This window comes from Rhinichthys klamathensis, unplaced genomic scaffold, assembly GCF_029890125.1.
Source record: "Rhinichthys klamathensis goyatoka isolate OS25496 unplaced genomic scaffold, OSU_Roscu_1.1 h1tg000579l_1, whole genome shotgun sequence".
NCBI lineage: Eukaryota > Metazoa > Chordata > Actinopteri > Cypriniformes > Leuciscidae > Rhinichthys > Rhinichthys klamathensis.
Window position 1 is genome coordinate 1,318,869 of NW_026607043.1, and position 20,221 is coordinate 1,339,089.

A 20,221-nucleotide genomic window follows, 5' to 3' on the forward strand; every position below is an offset into this window, starting at 1 on the left:
GTTGTCCAGTGAACAAAGCAAAGGGCAATTCGAAAATTAATGACTATTTTGGGTTGGTTGTTTTCATTAAACTGATTAAACTGGTTTTAGATTACATTGATCAGAATTCGGAACAGGTAATGATTTCAATCTTTCGCGGTGCATGCACATGTACTGGGTGTTATATTCAGGCTGGGTGTTATAGCTATTTTCATGGTTAGGTTAATAACAGAGAAACTGAGAACTTTTCCGAGAATTGGTCAAATCGGTCTAAACAGTTTAAGTTTGAATTGATAGGAACGGTTGCAGCGTAATGGCTCATCAATTGAATTGGTTGAGTTGTTCCTTGTGGCTCAATTAAGGCACAAGCAACACGATAGCACACGAACATCTTAGAGACGTCTATTTGATGTCTGCATTTACATCTGCAAGAGTGTTTGTTCATCCGCAATACGTCTCTGAGACGTCTCCTGTCAGATGTCATATAGACATTTAGAAGATGTCTTTAAGATGTTTATGGTTCAGAATGTAAAAATACTCTTTCTAAGAGGTTTATCAGATGTATTTACACTGGAGATGTTTTCCAGATCTCCAGATCTAGCAGACGTACCTGTGCTATCTACTACATATAGGCCTTCATTTGTCGAGTGTTAAGTTTATAAGTGTTAAATATGATAGCACGTATTGTTTTGTGGTTAGGTTTTAATTACAAAGAAACAGAGACATTTCCAGTGAATTTGTCGAACAAGTTTGAGTTAATCAAAGTGGTCCATCATAAAGTACATACTGAACTGATCCGGCTTAGCGGTTCCTTCAAACTACACATACACGTACACATTTAGGCGTGTACACATAAGTGTTATGATAGTCAATTTTTGTTTCATTTAATTACAGATGAAGTATCTCCATCTACCGTATGGTGCAGCTCACAGCAAGCAGTGGCTTTTTCTTTTCTTTTCTTTTTTTTTGGCTAACCCGTTGCCGTGAACAGCAGGAAGCAGAGTCGTGATGGGAAAAGCAGTGAGAGGAAAGCATGTAATATTTATACCAGATAGGAACCAAGTGAATGAGACTCAAGTATAATATTCTCTTCGCCCACAACCTCCCACTATCTCTATCCATGCCATGCAACGTCTGTGGGGATGTAAAACGTGCCATAGGCAATCCGCTGCATTATTAGTGTCAAGAATAATACCACCAGCAGTTACTGACTATTCCTGATTTCCATTGGCAACAATGCTGCGTTTTGCATAGAGAACACAAGAGAAAGCATGAGGCAGTAAACCATGAAATTGGTCCAGTGGTGAAAGAAGCAGCTTTCTTCAAAGAAGTGGGGAGTGTGGAGGGAGGTTTGCTTTGCTGAAGCCCAAGTGGGGGAAAAAACACATAGGCGCACACAAAAGACAAATGTCACATTGCACATTAAGCCCCCCTTTAATTTGTCTGTCCCATATAATTGCTGCTAATGTGTTAAAATACCCTGCAGATCTTCATTTTGAACTTTAAATGCATAATCTGGACAGAAATGTTCATGAATCAAATTTAAAAATATGGTGTGCTTATACGTGGCAGGAGAAATGTCATAAAACGGTAATGTTTGATATGAATACTGCTAAACATTTACTTTGCTTCCAAAGTCTTCCACGGTGTCAAAATAACACAGTCATACAAACAAGGACACTATTTAGCCATATAACTGTCGTCATGGAGTGAGGAGAGCAATAGGAGAGAATGTCCTCAGGTCTTTTTGAGAAGGAAATTTGGGGGGAGCGGATGCAGTCCAGGTATGGAGTAGCCTACTATGATATTGTTTATACCCCCAAGGCACTGACAGATTCGTGCACTTATACGCCATCTACTGTTCATTGTCCATGATGACATATGTCAAGCTATCCAGGAGAGACATAAAGTGGTAGTGTTTTACAGGCTTTAAAATGAATAACTATGCATTGGCAAAGCAAACATTGGTGCAAACAAACAAACAAAAAGTGCGTAAATTAATGATAGCAATTGACAACTTAACATAATAAAAATTGTAGCCTATAAAAAATAATAGAACAAAATAATTTAATTCTTTATTTCTACATACACGAGAGAGTGCTGTGCAAGTAAAAAAAAAAAAAAAAAAAAAAAAAATCCAGAATAAATAATTATTTATTAAGTTTTATAAATATGTAATATAATTCTATTATTAATATAATTAGGCCTATGTATAATTATATAATTAGGCCTCTGTATAAAATATAATAATAATATAATATAAATAATAATAAAACCAATTTGAAATAAATATATAAAATAAGGGGTATATTAATTAGTATTATTTGCATACAATGTACATACAGTGTGCAAATATACATTATTATAAGCTATTACGCGTTTTACTCATTTTAACTTCTGTATTAAAGCATTTATTGTAATTTATATTTAACTATATAAATATATATATACCAATCATTACACAGTTTCTTACATTAGGCATATATTATATAAAATCAAATGCATTTATTATATCATAAACTATGGTACATCAAAATAATAAACAGTACCATTAGAAGTAAATTTAAAACAAAATAATGAATATTAACAATAATAAAATGACCTAAAGTTGTAAAACAAATTTTTAACCCTCAGAACATTTTAGATGACTTGGACTTTTATTATGAAAAATATATATTGGTGGCCATTTTGAAAGCGTGTTTTCCTACGCTGCTTGAGCACAGAAGGCAAACAAACTGTGTGCGCAGGATTTGATATGGAAGTTTTCTGAACCTTTAATTAAACTCATGGACGAACTTATTGTGAGTGTATCCTGGAGTTAGTGTTGTTATGCGATTTGCACTGGTATTTCGATATGTGAGCTTATGATGATGTTACCGCTGGACTCTTCTTCCAGGATGGATTCAGTGAGCCATGTGGTCAGTGCGCCGCTGTGGAATGGGGAGTTTCAGATGGGGGTCACTTCTTCTGCAAGAACTGCCACAATGTGATCGAGGTTGGTAAAATAGACAAAACAAATTAGATATCCGGGGCTCTCCGTGTCATGGAAATCACTAAACCAACCAACCATACCAACTACCATTAACTTCCAAAACATTAAATCTGCAGCCCGTAGCTTTTTTGGGTTACAAATTATCCAAAATACATATTTGAGAAAATACATAACCAGCCAGTGTTCAAAACTATCTGATTGCCTTAGCTTAATTCAAAACGGTAAGCTTCATGTTTTTCATTCCAGTGGTACTGGTGGATTTCCGCGGGAGATTCGAGCATGTCTTTGCGTCATTACGTCACATCTGTACACATAAAGAAGGAGTCTCGGCTAGTAGGTTATATTGCGTGTGAGGATGTTGGAGTTGGAGATTTATAGCCTTTTCTCACAGCACTTGATATAATTAAACTTATCAATTTGATGGCGGATCCAGAAAGGTTCAAACGACAATCACCGGTGACAACTGGAGATTCACCCGCTGTAAAATGCAAAAGACTTCGTTCGGACTTCGGAGTGGCTACCAATAGTATCCAGCTGCAGACCCGCAGCACCACCAAGTTTCAGAACCCCAGCGCCAGAACCGGAAGTAAGGGGCGGAGCTTAGGTTCTAACCATAGACAGTAAAAGAAATGGACACAGCGACCCCGGGTGCTTCTCAATATCCCTCCTCGTCTCCTCGATCCTCGATGTCCACCCGATTGCCTCATAGACAGTAAACGATTGCCTACGAGCTTCTACTTCTGTCTATACGGTAATTTCTCTACTGTGCGACAGAGCGTCCCGTGGTTATGACGCAATCGTTAGCCTATTTTTACAAGAATGGCTTCTACGGGGCCATAACGGAAGATACAAAGTAATGGAGCCTTTTATACATTGTCGTGTTTCTTTAGAAATAAATAATGGACAAATGGAGTCTTTGGACGCTTCAGATGTAAAGTTATTCGCTGTCAAAGTGACGCCAAAATGAATGGGAGTCAATGGGATGCTAACAGCAGGTGATAGCCAGCTACAATGGCGGCCCCCGGAGGCAGCTTCAACTTCCGGCTGATGGATTACCCCCTTGGTTCTAACACCAGCGCCAGGACCGGAAGTGAGGGGAGGAGCTTACGTTCTAAACCGAGTAACGCCACCTAACGTTTTGGAGCGTAATTTGCTTAGACACGAAACGGCAATATTACACACGAAACGTCATACTTTATACATATTATAATGATACATTAAAGGTATAGTACAATAAGCATTTTAAAACATTGATTTTGTGTAATATAATTCTATATAGTTATCCGTTTCATTATGAGAGTTACTTCCTGATGGTGAAAAATAATGCTTGAAACTTATGGTCATTTTATATAAAATATACTTTATTTCACAAGAACATGTGCAGCATGCATTTTCTTTATGTAAAATAATGTCAAAAATCTAAAAAAAGAGAGAAAATCCGGCATTATTTTAAAAGAAACAATAAAAATGTACCGTACTTCAAATAATAGCCGAGTCCCAAATAGACGATTGTCTCTTTACACGCCTGGTGTGGCTGCAGGTCTGGGTAAATATAAGGCCGGTCTCAAATAGAGGTCGGGTCTGTTTTTTAGTTTCAGGTTGTATTAAATCTTCTAAAACCCGTCAGATCGTCCGCTTTTTGGCAGCCGCCAAAGCAAATTTTTGTCCCGCCAAAGCCTATTTTGATCGGTGATTGATGTAGAATAGAATGACTGCTGCGCATGACAGGGCAGAGCAGAGAGAGAGAGAGAGCGCGCGCGCACTCTCACGTCTTCAAACAACACGAGCGCTGTCTTGCTCTTTATTTGTCACATACCAGTTATAGTTCATACAACGAGCAGTGACTCACTGTGTAATAAAAACATACCCTAAATATTATTTAAAAGGTGCAACAATTTTAAATATTTTTAAATACTTGCAAAAATAACCATGCTTGTGTCATTGTAAATAATTCCGCCCCTCCCTCACTTCCGGTTCTGGCGCTGGGGTTCTGAAACTGGTGGTGCTGCGGGTCTGCAGCTGGATATATCTCGTGGCTACAGAAAAAAAGAGACTGCAACCGGACCCATGCGAAAACAAGGATACATATTACATGATGTACATGTACATTACAACAAGGACAATACATGTAAAACAGTTAGTCACGCAATGCTGACGTTGTTAACATTAACAATTTGAGAACAAAGTATAATACAATAAGTATAATTCAAAGTATAATCGCGTATTATTAGCGATTTTTAGATTCAATCAGCACGATTTACTGCAATGTAAGAACCAGAACAAAAGTGGATGTTACTTACTTGTTGAGATGACATTTTCCGGTGTAAATTATGCTCATACTTCCAAAAAGAATCATCTGTGATTCTGAATGCCAGTATCCACATCGGCGCGGTGACTGACAGCTGCACACACACACTCTCCTCAAACATCCACGCTGTGCCATGTCGAACTACAACTCACGTAGAGTTAATAATTCCGCGAATAACTGCGATTGCAGATTTCGAACAGAGATGGCGACAAAGAGGAAAAACTGCGGACTGCAGTTTTAATGAAATAATGCCTTATAATTTTGCATCTTTCCCTAGAAAACAAGGGAGGTGGTGGATTCCACCGCCCTTTATTGTAAATACAGCAGGATCTCACAAATAAAGAAACCCAAGAGAAAGAGATCGGGTCAGTCTTCTATCCACTTTTGATACGCTGGTACGAGACATTTAGAGTTCAAAACAGTCTTTTTAATGATCTCATGTCTTCTGTTATTTTTCAGAGGATGAACGAGAGTGGATGGTGTGTGAGGGATTTCAGTTCATCCTGAAACTTCAGGCCAAGGCTTTGGTCAGTCTTGGTGTTTGCATGAAATTTGAGGTTAGTAGCTTTACCCCCGGTTTCACAGGCAAGGCTTGCCTTGACCTAGTCCCAGACTTAAATGCATGTTTGACCTGTTTTAACTGAAAGCAACTTGCACCGACATATCTTAAAGGTGTGGTAGGGCTGGGCGATAAATCGATTTTATCGATTAACTCGAATGTGTAGTTTACGCGAGTTTACGCCGATTTTTTTGAATGAAAATCGGTTTTCTCTTTAACAACCGCCGACGCGCCCATCTGGGCTCCCGTAGTTCCGACCGGGCTCAGCGCTTGGCATGATAGAGATACACAAACAACATGGCAAATGAACAAGACCGCGGCAGCAGAAGCACACCCGCCGAAAACATTTACAAACTGAATCTGCAGGGCAGCCAACTCTCACGAGTTCACTGTGAGAGACGCAATTGTCACTTTTTACACGCTCTCACGCACACATCCATTTTCTAACACAGAGAAACATCGCGCAGAAAAGATCAAGAGGACACTGACACCGACAGACTAGACAGAGCAGGTTACTATTGATATGAAACAGATTCTCAGCTCTCAGATTCGGTCAATTTTAATACGAAATTCAAACAATAAACACAGACAATTTTGGCGCTTGTAAATGTGACGTGAAAGATCGCTGACAGATCTCAGTTCAAGCGGCACATGAACCGATCATCTGTTACTCTTTACTAAGTACTAACTTACCCAAATGTAGCTAATAAAATCGATCGATCAGTGTTTTTCAACCGCGGAAAGATGTCCATAAAACAGCTGGAGAACAACATATGTCACGTAACGTTACATTTACCTCAGGATGCCTTTTAATGACCCATAGCACGCATGTTAGTTGGACTTAAAATAATTGCTATAGAGAGGAGTATTTTGCTAAATATGGTAACTATATTACACATTTATTATATTTTACCTATATCATTAAAATATTATAACGTTGTTTGTTATTATAAAAAACGCATTGTTTAATTTGAGTTAGTTTTAACCTTTAATAATAATAGCTGACACAGGGCTCTCTGTATGTTTACAGCATTAGGTGATTTATTTTTGGAGAACAATTAACATAACACATTAGTATCTACTGTACCTAATATTTATCCAGAGGAATTGATATTGAATCAATATCAGAATCAAAATCACAAGAATTGAAATTTGTGTTAAGCAATAGTAGCATACCAGTCTTTTTGTACCATGTAAACATTGTGTTTATAGTTAATAAACTTGATACAATTATGTTTAGTTACTAGGGATGTCACGGTACCAAAATTCCAGTAGTCGGTACCGATACCATTAAAATGTTACGGTTCTCGGTACCAATTTCGGTACCACAGCAAAATCAGTTTGAACTATTTTTTTTTTTTATTATTATTTATTTAACTATTTGAAAAAAATAGATATATATTAAATTCAATTCAATGACTTTATTATTTATGATGGTAAATTTATGAAAGGATTGAAGGCTACATGCTGTTTAAACGAAAATATTGATGATATTGAGAAATATTGCTTATAAAAAGTCAAGTGAAAAATAAGCAACCTTCTATGCACACATTATTATTATTATTAGTAGTAGTATCTTGAAATAATGGAGACGTAGTTAAATCTATTGTACAGTAGCCTAATATAATTATTTCTGTCAATTTCTTTAAGTTAAGCCAAACTTTTATTTTGACGGGTTGCCGTGAAGACCTTTGAGTTTCTGTGCGTGTATGATATGACGATAGTTTTTCTCAAATGAAACGGTAAAATGCTCATGAAGTGACTCTCGGAGATGAATGGAATCATAAATCATGTCATCATATCGTGAGGCAGCAGAGACTGAAAACAGCGCGAGCGTCACTCGATCGTGCTTGTGTGTGTGTGTGTGTGTGTGTGTGTGTGAGGTAACGTTTAATGAAACCGCGCGTCTGCGCCGTTCATTCACACAGAGACAAGCAGAACATGAAGGGTTCATATTTAAATAGTCGTTTTGCAGTTTAATATACACAGACACCACATCAGCAGCGCCGCCGGTCGCCATGTCTCAGCGCTTTCATGAAGCGGACGCAACTTCACGCCCTTCGTGCATGCATGCGCGCGCATCCAGAACCGGGTTTGACTGGGTACTCGGTACCACCGGGACTTGGTACCGTGACGTTTAAATTTTTTTAGTACCGACTTGGTACCGAAGTACCGAATATTTTGACAACACTATTAGTTACCAAATAATTTGACAATCACAATAAACTTATTGTGATGCAAGTTTTTTTTTTTTTTACACATCCCCCCAATCCACCCATTTTATGTTATGTTACATTTACACTATTTACAATGACAGGGCCTGCCCTCTTGTCTTTTTGGCTTGTTGTTTCTGATTACACTTTAATCCAGATAATATCACAGAAGGGAATATCAAAACAAAATAAAGTTAAAACTTGTTTTGAACAATTTCTTTGTCATCTGCAGATTGATTTTAAGTAGGGAGAGAAAAAAAATCGATTTAAATCGTAAATCGAATTTTTTGTGAAAAAATCGGGGATTTTTTTTTAGGCCATATCGCCCAGCCCTAAAGCCTTGTTTATACTCGACGCGTCCGCAAGAGCGCGAAGGTGCGCACGGCAAAATGACGTAATTGCGGTGTGGGCGGTCGTGCGGGTTGGGTGCGCAAGACCCCATTTCGCCTGGCGGTGTGCACGGCACTTTTTGTAACATCGCGCGCGGCGCCGCATCCGAAGATGAACGACTTCGAGCCGAATCAGGCCGAACTGGTACGTCTGTACCAGCATGTTTATGATCCTTCTATACACAGAGACATTTGCATTGATGGGCGACCATAAAAGCCTCTCATTTTGTTAATATAATGAGGCTGTAAAAGCGAACTGAGCTGACCTATTCGTTGTGATGTTTAATCTCCTCGACAGCCTCTGTAGTCCCATTTAGCCTTGTTAGCAACCGCCATTTTCACACGTAACATCTTAAAAAAATAACGAGTGTGGTAATTTTTATGTATTTTATGTTGTAGAATAAAACTCGAAAGTAGGGATGCACGATGATATCGGGACAACATCGGTATCGGCCGATAAAAGCTTAAAATGACCATCATCGGCATCGGCCGATATGAATATTTCTGCCGATGAGTCTTGCCGATAGGGTGGCGTGTTTCCGATGCGCACGTGACGACCGTGAACGAAGCATGAGCGCCAGCAACTTCCAACTAGGGGTGTGCGTCTCACGCGGTTTTTGATCGTGGACGATTAAAATGTCTCCACGATATGCTGCTTTTGAAGAAAAATCATAGTATCGTGCATTCTATCAGTTCAATTCTGGCGCCTTCATCTCAACATACTGTACAACGCGACGTACATTCACATCACATCACATGTAAATGCAGAGGTAGAGTTACACTCACGGGACACTGCAATTCACAAAAGTTCATTATTTGCATGTGCGTCAAAGTCTTGCTAGTTAAACATGTCATTCGCGTGCTGATGCGCTGTTCTAACATGCGTTTTTCTGAGCGTGTACACCCGACGCTCACAGGAACTAAAAGCCTGTCACAGCGCCTGCATACTGGACTGATCTTTCGAGTCTTATTGCGCTGATACTGTCAAATACACACAAGGTTTACATAAACAAAGTTGGTTATGTCTAAAGTGAAAGCAAACAGAGAAAATCTGCTTGTCAAATGCGTGTATATTAGACGCGTCGCGTGCAGTTCTTAAAGAGACAGTAATAATATGCTGCCGCTTGTCCTTAAAGAGATACTGCACCCAGAAATAAAAATTCTGTCATTATTTACTCACTCTAATGTTGTTCCAAACCTGTATTCATTTCTTTCTTGTGCTTAAATATACTATGGAAGTCACTGGAGTACAGCAACTGTTTGGTTAGCCACATTCTTCCAAATAACTTATTTTCAACAGAAGAAAGAAACTTGAGAGAGTAAATGATGACAATTTACATTTTTGGGAGAACTTTCCCCTTTAATGTTAATAAAACAACAAAACACAGAGGAAATCACTCACTGCTCTTGACTGAGAACTTTAATAGAAGCTTTAATAAGCTTTTTTTGCACTTAAAACCCCCCCCAAATATATCAGTATCGGCATCGGGCAAAATTAGTTTGAAAATATCGGCATATCGAATATCGGCCAAAATCCAATATCGTGCATCCCTACTCGAAAGTGTCTCAAAAGAGCTTGTGTTCACCACCACAGACCTTAGTTCAGCCATTTAACCAAAACCCCGTTCAAAAAACCCAATGACTTCGGGACGATGGAACCAGAAGTGCTAAAATGCTAACTCGCTTCAGCGTTTTGGCCTACAAAGTGATGTCATACGGCGCTGACCGAGAATGCATTTTTCCTCGTGTATGTATCTGAAAGTTTTTTTTTCCTTTGGCTTTAACCTCGTCCACTGCTCAACACACAACAGTAAATTAAGCTAGATAAATAAAGTTTGATACTACACCAGAAACACAAACTATCGATAATGTTTAAGAGACTCTGTACGCTGTTTCAAGCTCTTCAGATCACATAATCAGTGGAAAATTAATAGAAATAATATTCTTTATAAAGAAATATTAAGTAAATGTGGGAATAAATCAGACACCATTGATAATGAACTCAACATGCATTCTCTTCTCTCTTTCTGAATACTTCCTTTTGTGCAGCAGCTCCGGGCACATGCTTCATCGCGGGGTGACTGGGAAGAAAAAAAATCTACACACTGGTCCAATTTATTTATTTTTTAAATCTCGCTTTGTCACACCATGATTAATAGCTCCATTGGGTTCTATTGTTTCGATTAAAGAGTGCCATCGCGTGGTACATTTGCTTCACTTCAGTGTATCGCACTCAGTGTGAAAGGCCCTCAATAGATGACAAGAAAAACTGTCTCTGTAAGATGTCATATTTTGTTTTGACAGACAGAAGTTCTATGGAATTTCTGGAAGAAATACCTGCAGAACACACGGCAAGCTTTCACCGAAAATGCAGTATACACTCCAAGATTTACAGTGGTAAGTTTTATGTTGAATTTTAATGTTGAAGTTAAAATAAAATTGTGTAGTGTAAAACAAAACACAACCTCTCTGCTCCAGTGTTATTTTAGTATTATTTATATTCTATTACAGTACTTACAATATTTTCAATTTGCTTTTATGTATTTTCAGTTTTCATTTTAATTTAAAGATACACTATGTAAAAAAAAAATTGTGCAAAATTTAAATTAGTCAATCCTTCATTTAAAACGTTTTTTTTTTTTTTTTTTTTTCGCCCTGATCACTATAGTAAGCCTATTATAAGTGTTATATTTTAGACCTGTCGGGATGGTTATTACGGGAAATTGCGTTCATCAGGGTATCCGCGGGTCCTTAAAAAGTCTTAAATTAGATTTTAAAAATGTATGGCCTTAAAAAGTCTTAAAAAGTCTTATTTTGACTTATGAAAGGTCTTAAATTTTCAATGGCAATTTGAGTTAGACATATCTAAATGTTTTCCAAATTAAAACTATCTAATTAGCGTACTTTTTTATTTACTATTCGTTCTTTGTGGATTTGCTCGTTCACGTGACATTTCGCGTCACATTCGCGCCAGCATTACGTCTGTCTCCTGCACGCGAAACAGCAGGAGAGGAGAAGAAAGCTGGTTAATTTCAGTTTAATTGTAAGTTCATTCTTTATGTGCGTAGTGGTGTGCGATGTGTATTGTCTATTATGATATTGTAATCATTGTTTTACTTTAACGTTAACTATGTACGAGGGCGCACTGCGAGCTGACATCGCATTTGTCTCTCATGCTTGCTTTCACTGCGTGATGTGTCAGTGCAGTTATAGGTATGTTCCCTAATAGACGTATAAAGTTTTTGTATTTTATATATCATATGTTGTTATCATACAATATTACATCAGCAAGAGGGCTGTTTTCCCGTGCACAATAGCAAACATGATATTTATTTTATATAACAGTTAAATTAACATTGTTACATTTTATAAACAATATTGTCAATATTGTTTGTTTTCCCTTTATTTCGCTGACGAGAATTTCAAAATGAAACCGTAGCAGAGTCTCAATGCAAAAGACAGCGATGATTTCTTGACTGAAATCCGCGTTTTGAACGAATCATTTTAACGATTCAATGAACAATCACTTGCAGTTCCTGAATGAATCAGCCGTTTGAACAAATCGTTTATGAATGACTCCCTGAGACAGTGACTTGCCGCCACCTACTGGCGGGTTTAGTTTCACATTTAAAGTACCCTGTAATTAAAATGTTACAATTAGAAATCAGTTCATATTTAAATATTTAATTAAGAATTGAAAGAATTGAATATATCATAGCTTTATTTATGCAATTGTAAATGGAGTATAAATATATTAATGCCAGTTCTGATGCTGCTTCTGTGTCTCCTCTGCACTGCAAAGATGGATTTTGATTTAATGATTTAATATAACTGGTAACAGTGGTATTGTGTTATTATTCTAATATAATTTAATTTGAATGTTAGAATTTGACATAAAAGGTGATGCATACCTCGAAGTAAAAAAAAAAAAAAAAGTCCATATATGGGTGAAAATGCCCCTGGAATTAAATTTAAGGTTGCAAATATTGCCCTTTAATAAAAAAAATTTAATTCCTTTCACTGCTGTGAACTGACCACTGCATAGAATATGAAAAATATGAATATCTTCGTGAGTCAGCTGTCAACAACAGGCCTAAACCAGCCATGGTACCAGTACACAAACACAATCAGAAAAATATCATCTAATTATCATCAACAAAACTTTGAAAATATTGAGAAATTTTTTTTTCAATATTGCGCACCCCTAATGTAAGGTATTAATTTTGATTTCTTCAGGTCTTAAAAAGGTCTTAAAAAGCCTTAAATTTGACTTTAAAAAGTGTGCAGATACCCTGGTTCATGCATTTCTCACCTGTGCATGTCTCCTCATATCCGTAAATGGAGACGGTCGACGTAGAATCTCGAATCTTTAGTAAGGTATTTTATTGAACAGATAAATTGCCATATGTAGCAGATGTCATTGTAAAGGTATTTCATCTATCAGATTTGATCTATTGTGAAGGGTCATTTTATTATGGTTGCAGTGCTGTGCTGGAATTCATTTTCAAGGAAGTACCGTGTCTATTAATGGGTAGAGCTACAGTAACGTCTTTAGCTAGTCAGCTCGAGATTCTTTTCATCTAAACTGATTATATCCAGGGTTCCCGAGGGGTCTTAAAAAGCCTTAAAAGCATTGGAAATATTATTGGAAATAATACCTTAAAAAGACTTAAAGTCTTGAATTTTGATGTCTGGGCAGGGAACTACACTAACATTTTCCACTGGTGGCACTTGCGCTACTAACTTTTTCAGTTACTAGCGCAAAACATGATTTGGTCGCACAAATTATTTATATAGTAAGCCGCTCTGGATAATAATGACCAATAGTGAAACTGTATTGCATACAGATGTGCTTTTTATTTTACTCTCCATCTTTTAAAACACATGCCTTCTTGTTTTCTTTAAAAATGGTTGGGATAGATTTACTGCAATAGAAAATACAGTAGCCTACACAATAAAGTGCTAAATTAATTTCTTTTGGATTTCACCATGCTATGGTTGGCACAGATGGGCAGACTTCTGAACTCTTAAGGAAAAGTAAAATAAATATAATATGTCATTGTGAAGCTTCAATGATTCGTGTTTGAATTGTTTTGACGCAGTTACAAATTTGGACAGTCCTGCAATTGAAGGCCCACAGAATTTACAGTAGGGTTGCACGATATTGGTAAAAAATGACATTGCGATATTTGATTTGTCTGCGATATATATTGCGATATAAAAACAATTTCACCAGATGACTTGAATAGCTCTACTTGGAAAGAATGAATCATTCTAGAATGACTCTTGAGTTCAGTGTTGGACAGATCAGTTGTTATTTTAACCATTCATTAAAGTGAATCGGTTCAAAGGAGTCAGTTCGCGAATCGGACGTGTCATTAACGGACCACGGCACACGTTGTGTGATTATCCAGGCAGTTTAGGACATCGCACAAGATTTGTCTCAACACAGAAAACATTTCATCACCAGATAGATTTTTTGTTTTGTTTATTGAAAGAGTGGTTTATGCCATCTGAATGTGTGGAAAGCTTTTCAGAGAAGATGAGGCAACGTTATTTTAGCACAATTCACAACCAGTGGTAGTTCAGAAAAAAAAAAACTTCGGTCTTCCGACCTTTTACCATCGTGTATTCTCAAAGATATTCAGTCAACTCAATTCATTATTTTGAGCGAGGGAGGGAGAGAGAGCGCGCGCGCGACTGGGGCTTTCACTCTCTCTGCTCGTTCTCTCAGTTAAACAAGCGCGAATCCGCGAAGCCAACTTGATGTGTTGAATGCTCAGAGCGCGTTATAAAACGTATTCTTAAAATACACATTTCTGTTTTAATAAATGCTCATAGTAAATCATAGAATATTGCCTAAAACATTAGGTAGGTACAAAAATAATCAAACGGTGATACATTTGCGACCCATTAAAAATTAGGGTCGCAATGGCATTTCAAAAGGTCGCATATGCAACCATTTTGGTCGCAGTGTAGTTCCCTGTGTCTGGGTCTTAAAAATGTTGCTGTATGTATGTTCTCCGTATTGTATTTTTCCTCAAAAGTTTCATTTGTCAACCACGATTATTATGATTTTCGATGTTTATTGTTTAGGGGTCTCTCAGTTCCCCATATTCCCACCATGGAATAAGTAGCTAGCTAATGTTAAAAAACAACTTAACATTGTTCGGCAAACTTTCTTGTGGCCTACTGAAATGTTTTTATTTTTCACACCTGCTTGGCTTATCTTTTACCCATTCCACATTTGAAAAATAAATGAACACAAGTTCAAGGATTTAGGTTTTTTTTTGCTGGTGGGGACGTAAAATAGGTATTAATTTTTTATATAAATGGTCTTAAAAAGACTTGAATTTAACTTGAAGAAACCTGTATATCTCTTAAGCCTAGTAGTGAATGATTTATGGGCAGAAGGATAATCTCCCTCTTTTTTATGGTTATGAGAAAGAACCATATTCATCCGCACTGTCACGCAGAACTGAAGCACAACCAAAACATGTTCATTAAAAATCTGCAAAAGGCATGCAGTTTTGCTTTTTAACTGCGAGAGGGCCAAAAGTTACAATGATTTTTACCCGTTTTAATTAACAGTAACCACTGCTCTGCTTTCTTCCTAATGTTTTTTCCTCAAGTACATGAAGCCGAAGAGTGAGCCAGAGTCTGACACTCAGAGCGAGCTGTCATTTCACAGTAGTGCGGTTTCTTCTTCAGAAACAGAACTGTCAGCCTCGGGTAGGAATATGATTACTTTCTGTCAGCTGGCACATTTACACCTTATTTAAAGTGTCAGTTGAGCTGCATTTTGTTTTTCTCCTGCAGGTGACACCACTGATGTACAGTCATCATCATTATGTTCAGAAGCTTACCAACATACATGCACTCTTATGAACATGCCACGGACACTGGCCCTGTGCTATCTGGCTCTGCTGTGGGTCCGAGAGGCCATCACTCTGGGTGACTTACTGAGGTTTGGAGTACAAACACTGCTTATTTCAACACAAATTGCCTTTCCAACCCATTTACCTTATTGTTCCGAATATATATATATATATATATATATAAATTCTTGTAAAATGATTCTGAAAAAAATGTGATCGTCTTATATTTAGGGTCAGTAATACACCCGCAACAACAGGGAGCGCAAAATACGTGTAAAACGAGTGCAGCTCAAATGCAAATGCAGCGGACTCATCAAACATCTCTCATTTAAGCAGCAAAGATATACAGTGTAATGTTAGAAGATGGTGAGGCCAAAAAGACTTAGTCTTAAAAATGCTAACAGTTAAAGAAAAGCTTACCACGGTCTTAAAAACGGCCGCTTCAAAGAAATCGACAGGCAAATGTACCAGCACGCAGCTGAAAAAAGAAACGAGGGCACTGGATATTGCCAAAGAGCTGAACATACCCAGCAGTGATGCCCCTCACTTCTTACCTCGGCCATGCACTGAAATGACTGTCCGCCAACCTCCATGAGGCAGCTGCCTTGAGTCGGCGTAAGAATCATACGGCTTAATGGATTAGCATTACTCTGTCGTACAAGTGTTGCTCAGCGCGTGCCCTCCGACTTCAGGGAGAAACTGCTGTCTTTTCAGCGCTATGTATGTGATCGGCCTGAGGAAAAAACATTCATCTCGTCTGGATCAGATATGTAATGCGGATCAAACACCTGTGTTTTTTTAACATGCCAACATCTGTCACTGTACATAAAAAAGATGAGAAATAAGTCATCGTGAAATCTAATGGAAATGAGATCTCAATTTATTTTTATGTTATGCCATGAAGCGTTTATTTTTAAATTAGATTGTCGGGACATTTTGACTAGTATTTACCATACTTTTAATATAAAAATAAATGAAAAATATGCAATATTAGAATTAATTTTCAATTAAAATAATTTTCTTTACAAAAGACAAGATTTAAAGAAAGCCTTTCCAAAAGGTACATCTTGAAAAAGGAGGGGTCATCTTATAATCAGGGTCGTATATTCGGAACAATACAGTACTTCAAAATGTGACTTTTACGAGTGAAATAACATATAGGGCAGGTTATGATTCTATCCATTGGGAATTGATTGGATTTTTGGCTATTAGTTAACATTATCCAGTAGCCCGCACGTCCTAAGCGATGCTAAGTAGGGCTGCACAATTAATTGAAATAAAAGCAAGGTTGTGATATGGCTTAGTGCAATCACCAAATTTCTAAGTCTGTGATTTTATTAAATATATGTGCTGTGTGTTTCAAAGTGAAGCAACACTTTGCTCTTTTACACACATGCAGCTCATGATCTGGTGCTTTCATTCTCGCAGTGGCTTGGTTCACAGCATATCTGCATCTACTCTGCTGATTTTGGGTCACTTATAACAAGCATTCAGTAACAGCATATGCCAAATTCTGAATGAGAAGTGCTTAAAAACCGGCCTCTCTGTGGTTTTCCATCAAAATAATGTGTAAAAATTAAAGACAGTTTTTCTAATTTTGTACTTGTACTACTATTTTCTTATAGTCGTATTGATACAAACTCGCATTTTGGACCAACACAGCAAACCTGTAGCTTTAAAAAATAATACTAATAATAATTCCTAAATCATGCAGCTCTACTTTGGGGTGAACTAACCCTTTAAGATTAAGGTTATAAAGACTGTTTTTTCTTTCTTTGGAATAACATGCACCAATGAATCATTCTTCATTTACATGCATTTAAATGGGATTTTGATGTCATGCTGACTCAATGTGTTTGATATGTTTGCTTTGGACAATTTATAGGCCCAAGTTTTTCTCCTAAGCTATATTTCTGCATGGTGTGCAGCATCAAATATTGCTGTCAGTCTTTCCAGCCTGTGTATTTAGTTGTATTATTAGTGATGACATGATGGTTTTTACACTTGTCATTTGAAAAATTTGATTTTGCAGGCTGGTCTCAGAGAGACGTGTCCCTTATATGGACATTCAAGAGGCTTTTCCAGAGGAGATGAGACTGTTTGGAAAAGATGTCCATATCTTTCAAGTTTGGGTGAGAATGAGACAACCAGTTCACACTTCTTCAGTCATAAATCAGTGTGTTGTATTTCTAATAGCCATGACTTCTACAGCATCTTCCGTCCTACTCAACGGTCCATAGAGAAGCTTTTAATCTGGCTCAGATCATGCAATTACCCTCCTTCCCAACGGTTTCCCAGGATTGCCTTCTCCACCCACTTCCACTCACTGTCCGATATCTGCTGGATGCGAACCTCCCAGGTGAGTGTTTTTAACTGTAGTGGAGAGGTTGTGGCAAATGATGGTTTTAGATTTGAAACTAATTTATCCAACACGCATAATCCTCTTTTTATCTTTTTGTTTGATATGTCTCTGATCCTCCTCAGATGCCCTTCATATTTGGGTCCACAAGGTTATAAGGGGGGCAGCTATGGATGACGAATCATATCTGACCTTTGACCCCAAAAGAGAGAACCCTGGTCTCTTGCGCTATGAAATTCAGGCAGCAGCTGTCATCATTGTTGCCATGAAGCTCCTTTTCAAGTTGGATGATCATGTGGAGTGGTGCGTCACTTCATAACTTTTAACTTGTTATCTTTAGGGGGGGAAATTTGACTTTACTGTCTTTGTCAAATAAATCTTTGCTGATTCTTTTTTTTCATTAATGTCTCAAGGAAGTTATCTGAGGAAGCGGCCAAGAAGAAAAAGACAAGTAACTATTTTACTATTTTTATTTTGATGTGTATCATTTTTGTTTTGTTTGTTTTTTGTGGGTCACAACATGCTCTCATAAGCTTTTCACAGTCTTCAGGTTAAAAGGCTGGTTTGAGATAGTACAACCCGTCTTGGAGAAAGCCAGACAGAATGAGGAACATGAAGAAGCCCTGTAAGACCCAATTATTTCAATAGTTTCCATGACTTTTATTGACAAATCTTTTACTATAATCTTTTCTGTTCTTCTCTTCCAGGCGGCGATGGAAGCCCACTAATCCTTTCATTACATCTCTGCAACAAAAGAGCTTGATCCTCAAAAAAAGACGTAAGCTGGTCTGGTCACATCTCCGTAATGATCTCAGTTGTGTGTCTCTGTCTCTCATCCAATGCTGTCTACTTTCACATCTCCAGGTGTGGCTGACTATTTGGAGCAGAGATTTCATAAGTTAACTGACTCTGGACCAGAGCAACTGCCTTCCACCACAAACCCTTACTCCAGCTTTCGCTTCAGCTGGGGAAATGAGGAGGGTTCAGATGGACCCAGTATGTATAACAGGCGTTTGGACTGTACCTTTAAGAAAAATGGTGTCAAGTACCTCGCCAACAGAAAATACTGGCATCCTGAATTGAGGTTATGCGTTAAGAAGTGAGTCATCGCAAATGCTTTTTTTCAATTACATATTATAATACTATATTGTGTTTTAATAGAATTTATTGTATATTTTATATTGTGTAAAATATATTTTCTCATTCACTTTCCCCTTCATAGGTCATGCGGTAATCATTTCTCAGAAATGGAGCCCTGGTTACCCAGGATGTACGTGTGGGTCCTTGATCTTTTCTCTTTCATTCTGGGGGTCCGTCAGGCAGAAGTGTACCAAGAGGTCCTCAATGTTGAGCGTCGCTTCTTGAGCAGAAGTCATCAGTCTAAGATTGAATGGACTTATTTTTCCCTCACAAAGAAAAAAGGAAAAAAGTCCAAAACTGCAACCCGTGTTGCTAAAGAAAAAATCACTGAGACCACTGACAGAGTATGAAATGTGCACATCGGTTTCCAAGAACCCTTTTGTTCCCCTTAATCAAAATGGCAGCAACCATTTTTTTTTTTTTTTTTTTTTTTGGGGGGGGGGGGGGGGGGGGTTGTGCAAGATTTTCACGTGCACATTATCTTTTTCAGTAGTGTCTTGCACAGTTTATATCTGTTATGAGAGTATCTATTTCCTTCAAAAATGTGTTTTTTCTTCATTGTATATTTTGAATTTACTTACATTGGTTGTAGCTACACAGATGAACCAGCAGGGGGAGTAATGCGTCTCATAATTGAGTGATAGATTCTTTTGTCCTGCAGCTTACTAAATTTGTTTTGTCTGTTATTTGTGTGAGCAAAATTGATAGTGATGGAAAAATAAGTAATTCTGCTGGGTAGATGTACTGCTTGAGGGTTTTGCGTCTGAGCAGTTTTCTTTGTTCGTGCAGTCTTTGTCTTAATAGACCTGGGTAAAGGAACAAAAGCCATTTCACACATTTTTAGTCCAATAAATGACTCATGTAGGAGAATGTGGCTTATATTTGGTCATACTATGACTTAAAGGAACTATATACATATTCCTCCACTGCTCTAGATGCATGTATTGTGGCCCACTGCTGTCACGAAATTAAACTTTTCGTACATGTCCTTTCAAAATGCCTCAATTGTGTCATATTATGTTGCCAAGTGCTACGTTTGTCTTTCTTAATCTCAGAAATATCACCTATTGAAATAACACAATGTGATAAAGCTACTGATGACAAGAGTTCATATTGTTATTATTTGTATGCACATGAATTCTTTTTTTTTATTATTACTTTTGCTGCTTTGACAGGCTAAAGATATTTATTTGCCAAGTTGATGGACACCTATATTCAAGAATGTTTTGGAAACGCTTTATTATAATTGCGTTTTTGCTCTCTTGTACAAAACCTAAAACAAAGGAAAACTTTTGTTTTTATGTTTAAGCTTTTTGACCGAAGAGTATAATCCCATTGGCTAAAAAGGAATTGGATTATTTCAACCAAGAAATAAAACGTGGTAAATCCAGAGAGATAAACATT

General features: G+C 37.5%; 1 protein-coding gene across 1 annotated transcript; it reads left to right on the forward strand.

Moving 5' to 3' along the window:
- The first annotated feature begins 2,663 nt into the window (after positions 1-2,663).
- taf1b (TATA box binding protein (Tbp)-associated factor, RNA polymerase I, B) lies at positions 2,664-19,227 on the forward strand. Its single transcript, XM_056240107.1, has 15 exons — positions 2,664-2,780; positions 2,876-2,974; positions 5,557-5,644; positions 5,739-5,836; positions 10,745-10,837; positions 15,073-15,172; positions 15,260-15,407; positions 17,351-17,450; positions 17,530-17,677; positions 17,803-17,980; positions 18,091-18,128; positions 18,221-18,302; positions 18,385-18,455; positions 18,542-18,776; positions 18,900-19,227. The coding sequence occupies exons 1-15, from the start codon at positions 2,766-2,768 to the stop codon at positions 19,165-19,167; spliced, it is 1,761 nt and encodes a 586-aa protein (XP_056096082.1). The 5' UTR covers positions 2,664-2,765; the 3' UTR covers positions 19,168-19,227.
- Positions 19,228-20,221: the final 994 nt, after the last annotated feature.